We start from the raw sequence: 18,301 nt of genomic DNA, 5'->3' as shown, positions 1-18,301 counted from the left end.
ATTACACTAAAAATATGCGAATGGCTGCTCGCCAAGATTTCCATGCCTTCTCTATAAATAGAGCGTTTTTTTTGTTTGTAACACCTTCCACAAGATACAGCCAGGACCGAATTGTACAAAAACTGAAGCAATTTTAGAACGAAGAAATAATGTAAATCAATGAATCCATTCCAGACAGACAGAAACACATTTTATAGAGAATATTTATAGTTTTACTGACAGAAAACAATGTAAAATACATATAAATGAGGGATGAGATGAATAAATGAAGTTCTTGAATTCAATAGTTTCAACTTTCTTCGGCCCCGTAGAAGTTTTTTTTTTTTTTTAAGCACCGACACTACCAGTCAATTCCAAATTAAAAAAATCACACAAAATGTTAATCAAATTAAAAAAACTGAGCAACCCTAACCCAATCTCAGCGTTCCAATACTTCAAATAGAAGTTTACAAGGCAATTGAGAAGACTTACAAATGCAATGCTAAAAATAGGAACAACTAAAATTAATAATAGCAACAACAATATCGATATTAATAATAATAATAACATCAATGATAGTGATTAAAACATTAAACAACAAACACAAGTCATTACAAAAACACAGACAATATGTATCATTATTAATAAGATCACTTTTTTTTTTATAACCATCTCATTCATTAATAATAATAACAGTCACACGTGCATTGTATACCATCATCTTGACAACCACACTGTAGCCATTATTCACCTCCAGGAAGAAAAAGTCATATTTAATGCAAATGTTATCATTAAAACAAGCAGGAGAAAAAACAAAAATCAAATTTTGTATGTAAATATAAATTAGATATAAATTGCAGTCTGAACGACCAGGTCAAGTTCATCATTAAAAAGTGACAAATAATTATTCTCCAAAATAGATGGTGGACAAAATTCTTGTCCTCTTTCTTCTTAATCTCCAACGCAAAATAATTCAGCTAAGAAGCCACAAATGTTCCAGTTGTGAGAACTACTAGGATCGCAGCTACTGTTTATTTAGGAGTGCACAAAAAAAAAATTCAGAGTTGTGATTCTTATCCATTCACATTTTAAATTGAGTCATAATTTAAAAAATTGTTTTAAAACAAATGTAAAAAAAAAAGTTTTACATTTTTAAAAAGACGTTTTTAGGCCATCTTCATGCAAACGGAAGGAGCTTTTCTAACCGGAAACCAAAAAGTTTCATTATAATTATTATGCCATATGACACATTGGCCAACCCCCGCAACCCTGGGAGGGACAAGTGGTAGGAAATGGATGGATGGATGGATGACATATCTGAATCGACAATCGTGTAGAATCGAGAATCGATTCTGAAAGAAATAGTCACCCCAGGAATCGTATGAAACCATTCGATGTCCAAACACTCACAGTCCTATTGTACTGGTGGTCACCAACCTTTTTGAGCCCAAAATCCCTGGTCTCAGCCAAAAACCAAAGCAAGATCGACCCCTGCGTCACCTATGTTATATATGTATAAGTATATATATGTATACCGTATTTTTCGGACTATAAGTCGCAGTTTTTTTCATAGTTTGGCGATGTATAAGATTTCATGGGATTTAGCAATTAGGAGTGACAGATTGTTTGGTAAACGTATAGCATGTTCTATATGTTATAGTTATTTGAATGACTCTTACCATAATATGTTAGGTTAACATACCAGGCACGTTCTCAGTTGGTTATTTATGCCTCATATAACGTACACTTATTCAGCCTGTTGTTCACTATTCTTTATTTATTTTAAATTGCCTTTCAAATGTCTATTGTTGGTGTTGGCTTTTATCAAATAAATTTCCCCCAAAAATGCGACTTATACTCCAGTGCGACTTATATATGTTTTTTTCCTTCTTTATTGTGCATTTTCGGCCGGTGCGGCTTATACTCCGGAGCGACTTATACTCCGAAAAATACGGTACATGCTTTCGTCTCCAAAATTTATCAGCAACACCAGAAAAAGTCGCTTGATCTGTCGCTTTTTTTACGTTCCGCCACAAATAAATCTGTCAACTCTAAAGATCCATTTGTTTATATTGTTGAATACATTTTAAAGTTTTTTCGGACTATAAGTCACAGTTTTTTTCATAGTCTGTCCGGCCGGGGGTGCGGCTTATAGTCAGGAGCGACTTATGTGTGAAATTATTAACACATTACCATAAAATATCAAATAATATTATTTAGCTCATTCACGTAAGAGACTAGACGTATAAGATTTCATGGGATTTAGTGATTAGGAGTGACAGATTGTTTGGTAAACGTATAGCATGTTCTATATGTTATAGTTATTTGAATGACTCTTACCATAATATGTTACGTTAACATACCAGGCACGTTCTCAGTTGGTTATTTATGCCTCATATAACGTACACTTATTCAGCCTGTTGTTCACTATTCTTTATTTATTTTAAATTGCCTTTCAAATGTCTATTCTTGGTGTTGGCTTTTATCAAATACATTTCCCCCAAAAATGCGACTTATACTCCAGTGCGACTTATATATGTTTTTTTCCTTCTTTATTATGCATTTTGGGCAGGTGCGACTTATGATCCGAAAAATACGGTATACTTTAGGTCAGGAAAAAAACACAAGAGGCTGTATCATCCCAACAAGCCTGATTCGCAGGTTTCCCTGCTCGTCAGGGGATTTTATTGAATAGGACAGGCTTGTAGGGATGATATATGATATAGCCTCTTGTGTTTTTTCCTGACCTAACATATATTCCGCTCTACCTTGGTATTGAGCACTGTATAACGGATAAACCACAGAAACCTCGACTATATATATATATATATATATATATATATATATTAGAGATGCGCGGTTTGCGGACACAACCGCGGAGTCCGCGGATCGGGCGGTTGAAATAAAAAAAAAAAGATTTTATCCGCGGGTCGGGTCGGGCGGTTGAAATAAAAAAAAATTAGATTTTAAATAGATTCAGGCGGGTGGCAGTTAAACCAATTCGGAAATATATATACATAGTTAAATGTTGTTACCCACATACGAAAAACGAGCAGGCACCTGCAGCATATGCCACAACAGAAGAAGAAAAAAAAAAGAGATGGACACTTTTACGGAGCGGAGAAGGGACGCCTCGCCGGGGTCCGGGACCGAGGCCCCTTCCCCCGAGAGGGCCCCACCGGGAGCCGTAGCTGAGGCGATCCGCGAGAAGGGCCCGACGCACGTCCAGGGTCACCACCGCGCCCACCGCACCGACACCCCGCCTCGTCTGCCTTCGCCGCGGCCGGCGTCACGCGCAGCAGGTAAGCAGCTTACCTGCCCGCCACCCCCGTGGCCGGGGGCTCGTAACAGGGGTCACTCCGTGTGCTCTGCCCGCGCAGCTTACCTGCCCGCCACCCCCGTTGCCGGGGGCGTGTAACAGGGGTCACTCCGCGCGCAGTGCGCTCACGAAAGGGGTGGGGCTCACCCTGGTGAGGCGAGTGGGCCACTTTTAGTAAGCAGAACTGGCGCTGCGGGATGAACCGAACGCCGGGTTAAGGCGCCCGATGCCGACGCTCATCAGACCCCAGAAAAGGTGTTGGTTGATATAGACAGCAGGACGGTGGCCATGGAAGTTGGAACCCGCTAAGGAGTGTGTAACAACCCACCTGCCGAATCAACTAGCCCTGAAAATGGATGGCGCTGGAGCGTCGGGCCCATACCCGGCCTTCGCCGGCAGCGAGAGCTGCGAGGGCTAGGCCGCGACGAGTAGGATGGCCTCCGCGGTGCACGCTGAAGCCTCGGGCGCGAGCCCGGGTGGAGCCGCCGCGGGGGCGAGGGACATCGCACCTCCACGCGCTTGGAGGTGCGCTCAGCGCGGCTCCCAGATGATTGCGCACTGGTGTCTCCTTTCTTTAACAGGCAAAAGCTTTATAACCTCACTAATGCCTTGCATCGTCTATATTAGATATATAACAACGGGCGGGTGCGGGCGGGTGCAGTTCTGATTAAATGTTAGTTCGGGTGGATGCGGATGGTTGACGACTTTTGTGATGCGGTTGCGGATGAAATAATTGCCTATCCGCGCATCTCTAATATACATATATATATATATATATATATATATATATATATATATACGTGCAGTACGTCCTCTTTTCACCGGACATGTCCTCTTTTGCGGGGCTGTCAGGGCGGTGTTTCTTAAATGCCTCAAACGTCCGGCATTTTGAGTTAGGGTTGCGTGTATTTTCAATGTATGTTCAGGGTTAAGAAGGTTAAAAACAAAACAAATTGTGCGTGCAGCAGCATTGGTGAGGGAGGGGCAGAGACAGAGAGAGCGAGAGAGTTATGATAAACGCGCATGCGTCGTCAGGCTCTGCTTTTTATCCATGGATTTATCAGATTACATTTTTTATTATCTATAGCAGGGGTGTTAAAAGTGTGCATTTTTGTAACATTTTCCTTGTTTTATTTGGCAAGTTGAAAGAACATGGCGCCAGTATGCTGTTTTTTTCCAATAAAATACTGGAAAGGATAGAAATGTAGTTTGTCTCTTTTATCCGATTATTAATCGATTAATCAGAGTAATAATCGACAGATTAATCGATTATCAAATGAATCGTTAGTTGCCGCCCTAATATGTATATATATATATATATATATATATATGTATGTGTGGGAAAAAAAATCACAAGACTACTTCATCTCTACAGGCCTGTTTCATGAGGGGGTTCCCTCAATCATCAGGAGATTTTAATGGGAGCATTCACATACCATGGTTTATATAGGGCACAGAGTGGGTGGGTTCAGGCTGGCGTAGGGGCGTGGTGATTGGCTCATGTGTTACCTAGGAGGTGTTTCCGTCTGTGGCGGCATGCTGATACAATTTCGCTGCGCTTGTTGAGGGATGACAGGTCTGGACGGTATATAATAAACAGTTTCTCTTTCAAGCATAGGTTGCATCTTTTACTACCACTATTGTAAGGTGTGCTGGATGCAAGAATTTGCCATGTTATTGAATATTCAACATTATTGTCTTTAAGGTCCCAAATGTGTTTGCTGAGTTCTGTGGTATTCCGCAGGTTTTGGTTCCTGAAAGAAGCCTTGTGATTGTTCCATCTGGTTTTAAACTCCCCCTCGGTTAATCCTACATATGTGTCGGATGTGTTAATGTCCTTGCGTGTTACCTTAGATTGGTAAACAACTGATGTTTGTAAGCACCCCCCGTTGAGAGGGCAATCAGGTTTCTTGCGCCAGTTGCAGTCTTTGTTGGTTTTGGGGTCGCTCTGTCCGGGGGCCGACGGCTCATTTGCAATTGTTTTGTTGTGGTTTGAGATAATTTGTCGTATATTGTTCATACAGCTGTAGCTCAATTTAATGTTGTTCTTGTTGAATACTTTTCTTAGGGTGTTGCCTTTGGGAAAGTGTTTGTCAATCAGAGTGAGGAATTTGTGGCCAATGTTAGTTGAGACGTTTTTGCTGTATGGGGGGTTGTACCAGATGATGTTGTTTCGTTTTCTGTTCTTTTTTGGTTGGTTTCCTGGCGTGGGTTCATAGGTGAGGGTGAAATTGTATCCGCTTTCATCAAGGGCTTTTTGGTACGGGGGGGTTGCTTGGTCAAATTCAGCTTTGCTAGATGACAGCATCGATAGCCTTTTATTAATTCCGGTAGGTATTCTTTTCGTGGTGGTGGGTGGGTGGTTGCTGTCATGGTGCACGTATTGGAGTGTTGTGTTGGATTTCGTGAATGGTTGGTAGCTGTTATTTCTCAGGTTGAAAGTGACGTCGAGAAAGTTGACGGTTTGCTTGTTGGCTTCAATCGTGATCCGTAGGCCGTTCTCTTTGAAAATTTGGCATATGCGCTTCTTGGTATTCTCGCTGCTCCTTGGCGAGGCGCGACACACTGCCAGTCCGTCATCACGGTAAATACCAAGGTTCAGGTTGAGGCTAGCGAGCTGGGAGAGGAGGAAACTCCCAACGAGTTCACACGTTTCTGCTCCGTCAAAACTTCCCATAGTGACGTCAAATGTTGCATTGTTCTTTTTTTGCCATGGTGTACTGTTGTGGATGAGAATGGAGTTTTTTGCGTGGATGATGATGTTTCTTTCGTTGCCTGTGATTGAGTCGTAGTCTCAGGCGAAGTCTAGTGCTTGAGTCAGTAGGTATTGCGTGATGGAAGGGTAAAATTCTTCGATATCGAAGGAGATAAAGTTATGCTGTTGTTTGTCTTGGATGTTGTTGAACCATTTGACTACTGCTGCTGTATTTCTCCATTGGTTGAGTGGTGTTTTGTCCTTGATTTTTGTGTTGACTCTGTCCAGGATTATTTTGCTGATTTTTCCTATTTCAGATTTAGTTGGGTTTATTAGTCGGCATGTTGGGTTATTTGCGAAGTTGGGTTTGTGGTCCTTCAATGTGATGAAGGCTTCCTTGTTGGCTGTGGCGTCCACCCTGTCCTCAATGTCCAGTTCAGCCGCGATCCTTTTATTTTCCAGGTGGATGTTCTGTAAGGTGTTGGGTTGTGCTTTTTTGTATGATTTGGTGATGCTTCTGTCCAGTAAGGTGTTATGTTCTGGTATGTCCATTCTGTAGAAGTTTGTGGTTTTATCGGCAGCTATGATGAGGTTGTTTACTTTCTTGATGCGCTCCTTGTCATTTTTCAGCTTGGTGAGGAGTGGGTTGCGGACTGGCTTGAATTTGACTGATTGTATCATTTTGAGCATGTCGTTCTCAAAATCCTTTAGTTCCTCAACTGTGGGTGGGTTCTTGGTAGATTTGAATCCGTAAGTTTTCTTTTGCGTTCCTTTTGCGCTCTACTACGGTATCGAGCACTATTTTTTGGATAACCTTATTAAGACATATATATATATATATATATATATATATATATACTCTTGGCATTCTCTCGAGGAGCTTGAAGAGGTAGTCACCTGAGAGGGTTTTCACTTCACAGGTGTGGTTGAAGCTCATCGAGAGAATGCCAAGAGTGTGCAAAGCAGTAATTAGAGCAAAGGGTGGCTATTTTGAAGAAAGTAGAATACAAACCGTGTTTTCAGTTATTTCACTTTTTTTTGTTAAGTACATAACTCCACATGTGTTCATTCCTAGTTTTGATGCCTTCAGTGACAATCCACAATGTAAATAGTCATGAAAATAAAGAATACGCATTGAACGAGAAGGTGTGTCCAAACTTTTGGCCTGTACTGTATATATTTTTCTAATATTTTCGCGATCAACCGGTAAGGTCCGAAAGATCGACAGGTCGGGGTTGGCGACCCCTGGTATACAGTACGTTTACTCGCGTAAGCTCGTCAGTTTGAAGTCATGGCATTTTTCGTTCACATTCGAAGTAAAAAATGTTTTGTAATGTGAATGACTACATAAAAAGATCGGACGTAACAAACAAATCCGAATTAGGCCTCATACCTTGCAGTGTGAACATAGCCTAAGTCACCAAGGCGTCTGATTCTTTGTTTCGGCATGCGGACTACTTTGTTACGTGCAATGTTTGGTCGTACGATTGCAGAGACAGCATACGAAAAACTAAGTTTGGTTGACAACCGAATCATGTGAAAAGTTACCAGTAACAAAAAAGGCGATGTACCACTGTAACGTAAGTAGAATACGCAGGTGATAATGTGATGATCTCATTTCTTGGTTACATGCCAGGTGCTGGAGCAGCACCCTGACGGACGATGGAAAGGCTGTATCCATGACAACCGCACAGGAAACGATAGGGTGGGCTACTTCCCGTCGACCATGGTGGAGGTCATCAGCAAGCGAACAGGTGTGTGTGTGTACGTGTGTGAGTGTGTGTGTGTGTGAGTGTGTGATGAGGACGAACGGGTTGAACAAAACCCCAGGAAGAGGGCGATGACGTCAGAAGGTTTTAATTTCAAGCATGGTTGTCGAATAAATGCCATGCGGAAACAAACAACACATCATTTCATCTTCACACACACTAAGAAGACTTATTGGGATGTAAGTTCACACGCACACGCACACGCACACACACACACACACACACACACACACACACACACACACACACACACACACATTGAGCCTGAAGCCCACCCAGCTGGTTCTGTTTACTGAGGGAATACATCACTGTTGCCCGCTTGATGATGATAGTAGCCACAATGTCGCCACTCTTTACAGCAGAGGTGTCCAAACTTGTTCAACTAAGGACCACAAGTGAATAATTTGAACACGTTCCGTGCATTAAAGATGCTAAAATGTCAGCCACGGTACTTAAGCCGTCTGCGGATTCCCTTCCGCAGATGCACTTAATTGGTCCGAAAAATTTGATTGACTAGAAATTCATTCATACTTCTGTATTGGCCAATATCGAGATTAATCTGATGTATTATTTTGTAGTGTGGAATGTTAGAAAAAGGTCGATCGAGTAAAACTGGTCAGAGAACAATAGCAGGTATGAAGAACATTAACCTATTTATTATAAACATCTGGGATGGCGTCTTTAAATTGGTGTGGAGTGAATACTTACTAATACGCCTCTGTCTTGGTAGTAGTACTAGTAATAATTGTAATAATTCATTGTAATTGTAATAATTGGGAAATGTTAGAACGACTTGATCAAGTCAAATTACTCAGACAAAAATGACAAAAAAAAAAATCACCTATTTATTATTAACTGTCGGGAATGACTTATGCTCAAGCTTAAATGGGAACTGCACTTTTTTTTGGAATTTTGTCTATCGTTCACAATCTTTATGAGAAACAAGAAGACAAAAGGTTTTAGTTTTTTGGCTTTCTAACATAAAAAATGGCTCGTTCTCGGCGGTTAGCAATGCAGCTAATGGGAGCAATCAACTCTACCTCTAAATCACTTTAAAAATTATTTCAAAAACCGTCAAAAATACTTCATTTACGTTCCGTCACCTGTATAATAACCAAACTGTAGCAACATTGTTATTGTAAGAGTGAACACTGAGGAACTTTTTTTCTAGCGTAGTAACACATCGGCATGCTTTGGTATTAGCCATAAAAGCTTTTGATTGATTGATTGAAACTTGTATTATTAGATTGCACAGTACAGTACATATTCCGTACAATTGACCACTAAATGGTAACACCCGAATAAGTTTTTCAACTTGTTTAAGTCGGGGTCCATGTTAATCAATTCATGGTACAATATATACTACCATCATAATGCAGTCATCACACAAGTTAATCATCAGAGTATATACATTGAATTATTTACATTATTTACAATCCGAGGGGTGGCATGTGGAGGGGGTTGGGGGGGGGGGGGGGTTGGGTTGCTATCAGCACTTCAGTCATCAACAATTATATATGTAACAGTGTAGGTCTCACTTCGTAGGATATGTTCAGTGAGCAGAGAACATAGTGAGTTCAGAAAGCATAAGAACAAGTATATACATTTGATTATTTACAATCCGGGGAGGTGGGATGTGGTGGGGTTAGGGGGTTAGGCTAGGGTTGTAGTTGACTGGAGGTGTTCTTTTAGTGCGGTTTTGAAGAAGGATAGAGATGCACTTTCTTTTACACCAGTTGGTAGTGCATTCCATATTGATGTGGCATAGAAGGAGAGCTAAATACGGCGAGAGATAAGCTAGCTTCTACAACAACACAAAACACATTTGAGTTTGTAATGCACAACACTGCGATAAGACACCAATCTATACGAGTGAAAAACATGAACAATCATATTACAGTATCTGTAAAGTATTATTTCATGTTTTGTTTGTACACAGCTAGCCAGACAGTGTATGTACTGTAGTTGTAATAACACGCATGACGTGCTGCGTGTATCATGATCAATATTAGAGTGACTCACTTGATGGACAGTTGTTTGTTTGGTCCAGCTGACCAGTGACGTTTCCTGTTGATTTTGGGTAAGCACTCCATTTATGTCGAAATAGCTTGGCTCCAAGTTATCAAAATTGCTTTCACTTCACTCTACCGGCTTCCGTCTGCTCCAACGTCTCACTCTTCCTTCGTGCTCGCTTCTATAAGCAGCAGTATATTCGGCTTCAAAAATATAAGGTTTTAAATCCTCATTTCTCAAAAAATAGTCATCTTTGTTGTCTTTTACTAAGTCTGCCATGATTAGAAAACACACACGTTTGATTCCGGAAGTAGGAACACACATGTTGCCAGAAGTCAGACGTGCTGCTATGGAAACAGAAATCAATGAAGAAATCAGTTATAATGACCAAAACTGTTAATATTGATTATATTACATATTGTTATGAAGGCATCTGTTACTACATTATATATATACTTGCAGTGTGTATATTGTACATATTACATATTGTTATGAAGGTGTCTGTTACTACATTATATATATACTTGCAGTGTGTATATTGTACATATTACATATTGTTATGAAGGTGTCTGTTACTACATTATATATATACTTGCAGTGCGTATATTGTACATATTACATATTGGTATGAAGGTGTCTGTTAGTACATTATAAATACTTGCAGTGTGTATATTGTACATATTACATATTGTTATGAAGGTGTCTGTTACTACATTATATATATACTTGCAGTGTGTATATTGAACTTATTACATATTGTTATGAAAGGTGTCTGTTACTACATTATATATATATACTTGCAGTGTGTATATTGTACATATTACATATTGTTATGAAGGTGTCTGTTACTACATTATATATATATTTGCAGTGTGTATATTGTACATATTACATATTGTTATGAAGGTGTCTGTTACTACATTATAAATATACTTGCAGTGCGTATATTGTACATATTACATATTGTTATGAAGGTGTCTGTTACTACATTATAAATATACTTGCAGTGCGTATATAAAACATATTACATATTGTTATGAAGGTGTCTGTTACTACATTATATATATATTTGCAGTGTGTATATTGTACATATTATATATTGTTATGAAGGTGTCTGTTAGTACATTATATATATACCGGTACTTGCAGCGTGTATATTGTACATATTACATATTGTTATGAAGGTGTCTGTTACTACATTATATATATACTTGCAGTGCGTGTACAAAACATATTACATATTGTTATGAAGGTGTCCGTTACTACTTTATAAATACATTTGCAGTGTGTATATTGTACATATTATATATTGTTATGAAGGTGTCTGTTGGTACATTATATATATACTTGCAGTGTGTATATAAAAGATATTACATATTATTATGAAGGTGTCTGTTACTACATTATATATATATATATATATATATATATATATATATATATATATATATATATACTTGCAGTGTGTATATAAAACGATGGAGGGTTTTGAAGTTGTTTTAGAGGTTTTGAAGGTTCAAACGGTGACAGCTATTAGCCGCATCTTTCAAGCGTTTTTTTATTATCACTAAAATCGTTAATGATTGTGAACGATAGGCAACATTCCAAAAACAAAAATGCAGTTCTCCTTTAAAGGAGTCATATTTTTAGACGTTGTATTTGTACTGTAAATAACATGCAAATGTTATTATTTGATACCTATGTATATTGACAAATGTGGTATTTTAAACAATATTGTTTAATTAAGGACACTTATAGCTTATGTGCTATTTTGTGCTTAGCTGTTGTGTAGCTGCTAGCTCCTCGTAGCCTATAGCATGTTTTCTGTTTGTAAATGATTTGACTAAAATACAAAAAAAGACCAAACTTGTGTGCTTTTTGGAGGACGTTTAGATGCTAACTGACTGTCAAACTTTGCATAAACGGAGCACTTAATTAAAGAGTTTAGATATAATTTGATGACGACACCCCGAGTAATATCTCATAATTGATCAACAATAATGAACTAATTTTGTGTTTACGGTACCCTGGGGGTACTTGTGGGCGCAAAAATATCCCCGGGTTCACAGTTTGGACACCTCTGCTTCAGACGCTCAATAATGGCAGCCAACCCAAAATACCAACCGCATGAGTAAGGAATGTCAGAATCTGAATTATTGTTAAAAGTAGTTTCATGATTTCAAGACCAGTTGGCTTTATTAGTCTGGTGAAGTAGTAACTAGTACAAATTCCTGCAAATCCATGGTGCAAAAAAGACATGTACTATTTTGGCCTTGCTTAAAGCTAACTAAAAAATAACTCCTAATAAACACATATTTTTCTCTGCAAAAAGAGCCGAATGGCAAAATTTCAAGCATTTCCTTTAAATGGAGTAAAAGTAACCGCCGTCTTGGTTTAATGAGGTAACAGGTAAGAGCAGAACAGCCATCCCATCATCCCACCGCACAAACACGGGCTGGTGTTACTTTTTAAATGTGTATCGGTGTTTACTTTGTCAATATGGTACTCCTGTTTGTCCAGTATTATGTCCTCTTGTCCCTTGTTGTCTTGTCTCTGTGACATCCTCCTGGTCAGCATCATTCTCATCTTTTAAATCCTTGCCAAGTCCTGCATTTAGTCCCTCAATCTAACATACTCTACACAGTACTGTGTATATATATATATATATATATATATATATACTGTATATATATATATATATATACATACACATACACACACACACACACAGTCGTGGTCAAAAGTTTACATACACTTATAATGTCATGGCTGTCTTGAGTTTCCAATCATTTCTACAACTCTTATTTTTTTGTGAGAGTGATTGGAGCACATACTTGTTGGTCACAAAAAACATTCATGAAGTTTGGTTCTTTTATGAATTTATTATGGGTCTACTGAAAATGTGAGCAAATCTGCTGGATCAAAAGTATACATACAGCAATGTTAATATTTGGTTACATGTCCCTTGGAAAGTTTCACTGCAATAAGGCGCTTTTGGTAGCCATCCACAAGCTTCTGGTTGAGTTTTTGACCACTCCTCTTGACAAAAGCAGTGCAGTTCAGCTAAATGTGTTGGTTTTCTGACATGGATTTGTTTCTTCAGCATTGTCCACATGTTCTTAATGGGGTTTAAGTCAGGACTTTGTGAAGGCCATTCTAAAACCGTAATTCTAGCCTAATTTAGCCATTCCTTTACCACTTTTAACGTGTGTTTGGGGTCATTGTTCTGTTGGAACACCCAACTGCGCCCAAGACCCAACCTCCGGGCTGATGATTTTAGGTTGTCCTGAAGAATTTTGAGGTAATCCTCCTTTTTCATTGTCCCATTTACTCTCTGTAAAGCACCAGTTCCATTGGCAGCAAAACAGGCTCAGAGCATAATACTACCACCACCAGGCTTGGCGGTAGGATTGGTGTTCCTGGGATTAAAGGCCTCACCTTTTCTCCTCCAAACATATTGCTGGGTATTGTGGCCAAAAAGCTAAATTTTTGTTTCATTTGACCACAGAACTTTCCTCCAGAAGGTCTTATCTTTGTCTATGTGATGAGCAGCAAACTTTAGACCAGCCTTAAGGTGTCGCTTCTGGAGCAAGGGCTTTCTTCTTGCATGGTAGCCTCTCAACACGCTTGACTGTAGACAATGACACCTGTGTTCCAGCAGCTTCCAATTCATTGCAGACCTGCTTTTTGGTGGTTCTCGGTTGATCATCCTGACCAATGTTCTCTCAGCAGCAGGTGATGGCTTGCATTTTCTCCCTGATCGTGGCTGTGACAAAACTGTGCCATGCACTTTATACTTACGAACAATTGTCTGCACTGTTGCTCTTAGGACCTTGACTTTCCTGATTTGTTCAAGTCAATGATTCGTTTTTTACAGATCTGTGCTTAGTTCCTTTGACTTTCCCATTGTCGCCTTTGTAACCAAGTCTAATGACTGCATCACATGAGCCCTATTTAAATGGGCTCAGAGAAGTCAACAGGTGTCGTCAATCATAATCACTCACATGAAGTTAAGAGGCCATGCCATGAAGCTAATTTGATTTGTAACTTTTCTACATCACCAAAATTGATCATGTATGTTGCTGTATGTATACTTTTGACCCAGCAAATTTGGTCACATTTTCAGTAGACCCATAATAAATTCATAAAAGAACCAAACATCATGAATGTTTTTTGTGACAAACAAGTATGTGCTCCAATCACTCTATCACAAAAAAATAAGAGTTGTAGAAATTATTGGAAACTCAAGACAGCCATGACATTATGTCCTTCACAAATGTATGTAAACTTTTGACCACGACTGTATGTATGTATATACAGTATGTATGTACATTTACATATGTATATACATACATTATATATATATATATATATATATATATATATATATATATATATATATTACATATATATATATCTATATCGTGTAACTACTACATTAAGCTGGCACACTAATCACTACTTCCAAGTGTGTGCTGTTACAAAAACTTTTCTATCAAGGTGTCTTATTTGCTCAAGTCTTTTCATCTTTTAATTATTCCTCCTTCCATCTGTCCTCATTCACTTTTTGACACATTAGAAGGATGTGTATTTAACCCGGGGAGAAAATTACCGCTTCAGCTTCTTATACTACATAATATATCAAGTCATTCTAATAGACGCCGGCTAGTCTGGCCAAATACTAATGGAGCCGACCATAAAAAGCCATAAAAAATGCCAGTTGTTTTTTTTTACCCTATAATATGTCTCTCGCATTTATTGAACATATTTTAAATGGAGTTTTACACATTATGAAACAATTCCAAGCATACAGCGTGCAGTATTGTACTTTCAAACGGGGTTTGTATGTAGGAGTGTTTTCATGCATATTTGCACGTGCTATGGTAATGTATTGACGCTAACACGTTTACGCGTGTCTTTGTTAGTATTATTAACTTACAATGGCATTCTTTTTCATTCAGTTTCGTAAAATCACCAAAACGTCACCGTGGACTTATTGAGTCTGTTTAGCTAATTGGAGAGCTTGCTTCCGCAGCTATTGGGTCCATTGTGAAGACTTCTGTTTTGTTTGATCAACCGTTTTACTGCCGTGTTACAAACAGCGTTTGGAAACAATTAAGGTAAACATTTACTGAATCTTTCTGTGTAAAAACCTAATTTCGCAACATATCTGCGGCTTATAGTGAGGTGCGGCTAATATATGGGGGTGAAAATGTTTTTCTTCTCAAATTTAGTGGGTGCGGCTCGTATCCCGGTGCGCTCTATAGACCGGAAAATATGGTAGTAATAATTGTAACACTTTTTTTTAAACATTTACAAAAAAATGTGTACCGGTATATATCTGCGGCTTCGAGTTCGGTGCGGCTAATATTTGGAAAATATTTTTTCCCCCATAAAATGTAGTGGGTGTGGCTTATAGTCCGAAAAATGCGGCTTATAAAACGGTGTGACTAATTTTTGGATTTTTCTTCGCTGCAGGCCAATATAAATAGTTTTCAAAATAAAAAAAGCAAGCAAATACAATGAGGTGTTTCATTGTTTGTACTACGGCGCCATCTATTGAACGAGTTCCATTTTTTAAAATTTGAGTGCTTTTTAAAAAAAAAAATTCCAACCGGAGGGTCTTTCAGTCTTCGAGCTGTTCATAGCGTTTTTACTACTATGGATTCTTCATTTATAACTCCAAGCTTGTAAATTTGTAAGTTTAACAGTATAACTAAAACCGTTTATACCTACTAAACCGACCCATGTGTGATGTCTGCAGGAGTGTTTTCATGCATATTTGCACGTGCTATCGTAATGTATTGACGCTAAGACGTTTACGCGTATCTGTGTTAGTATTTTTAACTTACAATGGCGTTCTTTTCGTATTGTCGTAAAATCACCAAAACGTCAACGTGGAGTTATTGTTAGGGATGTCCGATAAATATCGGACTGCTGATATTATCGGCCAATAAATGCTTTAAAATGTAATATCGGAAATTATCGGTATCGGTTTCATAATTATCGGTATCGGTTTCAAAAAGTAAAATATGACTTTTTAAAATGCCGCTGTGTACACGGACATAGGAAGAAGTACAGAGCGCCAATAAACCTTAAAAGCACTTCATTTGCGTGCCGGCCCAGTCACAAAATATCTACGGCTTTTTACATTCACAAGTGAATGCAATGCATACTTGGTCAACAGCCATACAGATCACACTGAGGATGGCCGTATAAATAACTTTAACACTGTTACAAATATAAGCCACACTGTGAACCCACACCAAACAAGAATGACAAACACATTTCGGGAGAACATCCGCACCGTAACACAACATAAACACAACAGAACAAATACCCAGAACCCCTTGCAGCACTAACTCTTCCGGGACGCTACAAAATACACCCCCCAACCTCAACCCCGCCCACCTCATGCTCTCTCAGGGAGAGCATGTCCCAAATTCCAAGCTGCTGTTTTGAGGCATGTTAAAAAAAATAATGCACTCTGTGACTTCAATAATAAATATGGCAGTGCCATGTTGGCATTTTTTTCCTTAACTTGAGTTGATTTATTTTGTAAAACCTTGTTACATTGTTTAATGCATCCAGCGGGGCATCACAACAAAATTAGGCATAATAATGTGTTAATTCCACGACTGTATATATCGGTATTGGTTGATATCGGTATCGGTAATTAAAAGTTGGACAATATCGGAATATCGGATATCGGTAAAAAAGCCATTATCGGACATCTCTTGTTATTGTATCTGTCGACCGTTTTACTGCCGCGTTACAGACACCGTTTGGAAACAATTACGGTACGTAAATAAACATTTACTAAATATTTCTGTGAAAAAAAAACTAATTTCGCAACAAATCCGCGGCTTATAGTCTGGTGCGGCTAATGTATGCGGGGAAAAAATTTCTCTTCTAAAATTTAGTGAGTGCGGCTCATATCCCAGTGCGCTCTATAGTCCGGAAAATACGCTAGACCTGCTCAGTGGCCTAGTGGTTAGAGTGTCCGCCCTGAGTTTGGTAGGTCATGAGTTCAAACCCCGGCCGAGTCATACCACAGTCTATAAAAATGGGACCCATTACCTCGCTGCTTGGCACTCAGCATCAAGAGTTGGAATTGGGGGTTAAATCACCAAAATGATTCCCGAGCGTGGCCACCGTTTGCTGCTCACTGCTCCCCTCACCTCCCAGGGGAGCAGGGAATGAGTCAAATGTAGGGGATAATTTCTGACTATAAGTGATATTTAACTTTAGTAATAATTATATATTTTAAACATTTACAAAGTCTTTTGTATCTGTGGCTTCTAGTTCGGTGCGGATAATATTTGGAAAATATTTTTCCCCCATAAAATTTAGTGGGTGCGGCTTATATACCAGTTGTCTCTATAGTCCGGAAAATACGATCATGGTAAGGAAAAATTTAAATAAAAAAATGGCAATTCCGATAATCTGTTAGAATTTCATCCATTATAAAATGGAGAAGATAACTGCCTTTATTAATTATAAATTGGAGAACTTTACTTCATACTGGGAAAACTGGGTCAACTATGTCACGCCCCATAAGCCTGACTTTAATTTTTCGAATTAGTGATTGTACTGCTTAAAAAAAAAAGGATTACTCCCTATATGTGTATGTATGTATGTATGTATATATATATGCATATATATATTTATATATATGTATGTGTGTGTTTATATATATATATATATATGTATCTGTTTGTATTTTATCTTATTTCTGATTATTATTATTATTATTAATGTATTATTATTTATTTTCTGTTTACTACAGTAGATATTACTTTGTTTTTTTGCGGTTTATTTCTTTTTTGGGGGGGGTGGTATGACTGGGATATAAACCAAAAATATTTTGACATTTAGGGCAGACAACAGATATATGATGTATGTGAATATGATGTAATGGATGTCAATAAAAATAAAATAAAATAATAATAATAATAATAATAATAAAAATAATTTCATCCAGAATTTGTATTTTCCCTTTTGAAATATTTACCCATCGCCTTTAGTTTACCTTGTCCACACGCACACATGACTGATCGGATGATAGCACTTTTGTTATCGCACTAACATGGTGGAGTGTTGTGTATATTTACTCTGCCAGTCACTAAATTACAGCTCCTTTCACCTAAACGAGCACATCCATGAATCTTTTAAATAGCGAGGTTACATGAAAATGGAACGTCACAGTCTGCATATTTTCAGCTGATTTTATGCAAAAGAACAAACTGTAATAGGTCAGCGCTTGGCTTTGCTAGGTCAGATGACTAAGAAATATCATATTTATTATTCAGTGTTCTCACTTTCATCATGTTTGTTCCTCCTCGTCTCACGTGACCTCCATAGCATCCCTCCTCTTTGTTGAGTTTGTAACTTCAGCCTTCTTTGTTCATAATTTTTCTTTCCTCCCCTCCCCCTTTTCTTATGTTTCTTATGTCTCTTTTCTGTCGTTTGTTTCGTGGCGGTGGTTCACTGTTGGCTGGTTGTGTGTGTGTGTGTCGTCACGGT

The 18,301-nt window shown here is 38.5% G+C and overlaps 1 protein-coding gene and 1 long non-coding RNA gene across 9 annotated transcripts in view; one reads left to right on the top strand and one right to left on the bottom strand.

Annotated features, from left to right (window-relative positions):
- The window catches only part of caskin1 (CASK interacting protein 1), a 339,666-nt gene that overhangs the window by 228,822 nt on the left and 92,543 nt on the right, over window positions 1-18,301 (top strand). For all 6 annotated transcript variants that reach the window (XM_061973687.2, XM_061973688.2, XM_061973685.2 and 3 more), the window contains exon 10: window positions 7,630-7,747. In XM_061973687.2, the coding sequence (XP_061829671.1) occupies window positions 7,630-7,747 (118 nt within the window). The remainder of the gene's footprint in view (window positions 1-7,629; window positions 7,748-18,301) is intronic.
- LOC140679716 (uncharacterized) overlaps window positions 1-18,301 on the bottom strand; it is a 196,952-nt gene that overhangs the window by 89,294 nt on the left and 89,357 nt on the right. The window lies entirely within an intron of this gene.

The sequence above is a fragment of the Nerophis lumbriciformis genome, linkage group LG22 (assembly GCF_033978685.3).
Source record: "Nerophis lumbriciformis linkage group LG22, RoL_Nlum_v2.1, whole genome shotgun sequence".
NCBI lineage: Eukaryota > Metazoa > Chordata > Actinopteri > Syngnathiformes > Syngnathidae > Nerophis > Nerophis lumbriciformis.
Note: the sequence above shows the minus strand (reverse complement) of the source record. Positions and strands in the feature narration are given on the sequence as shown.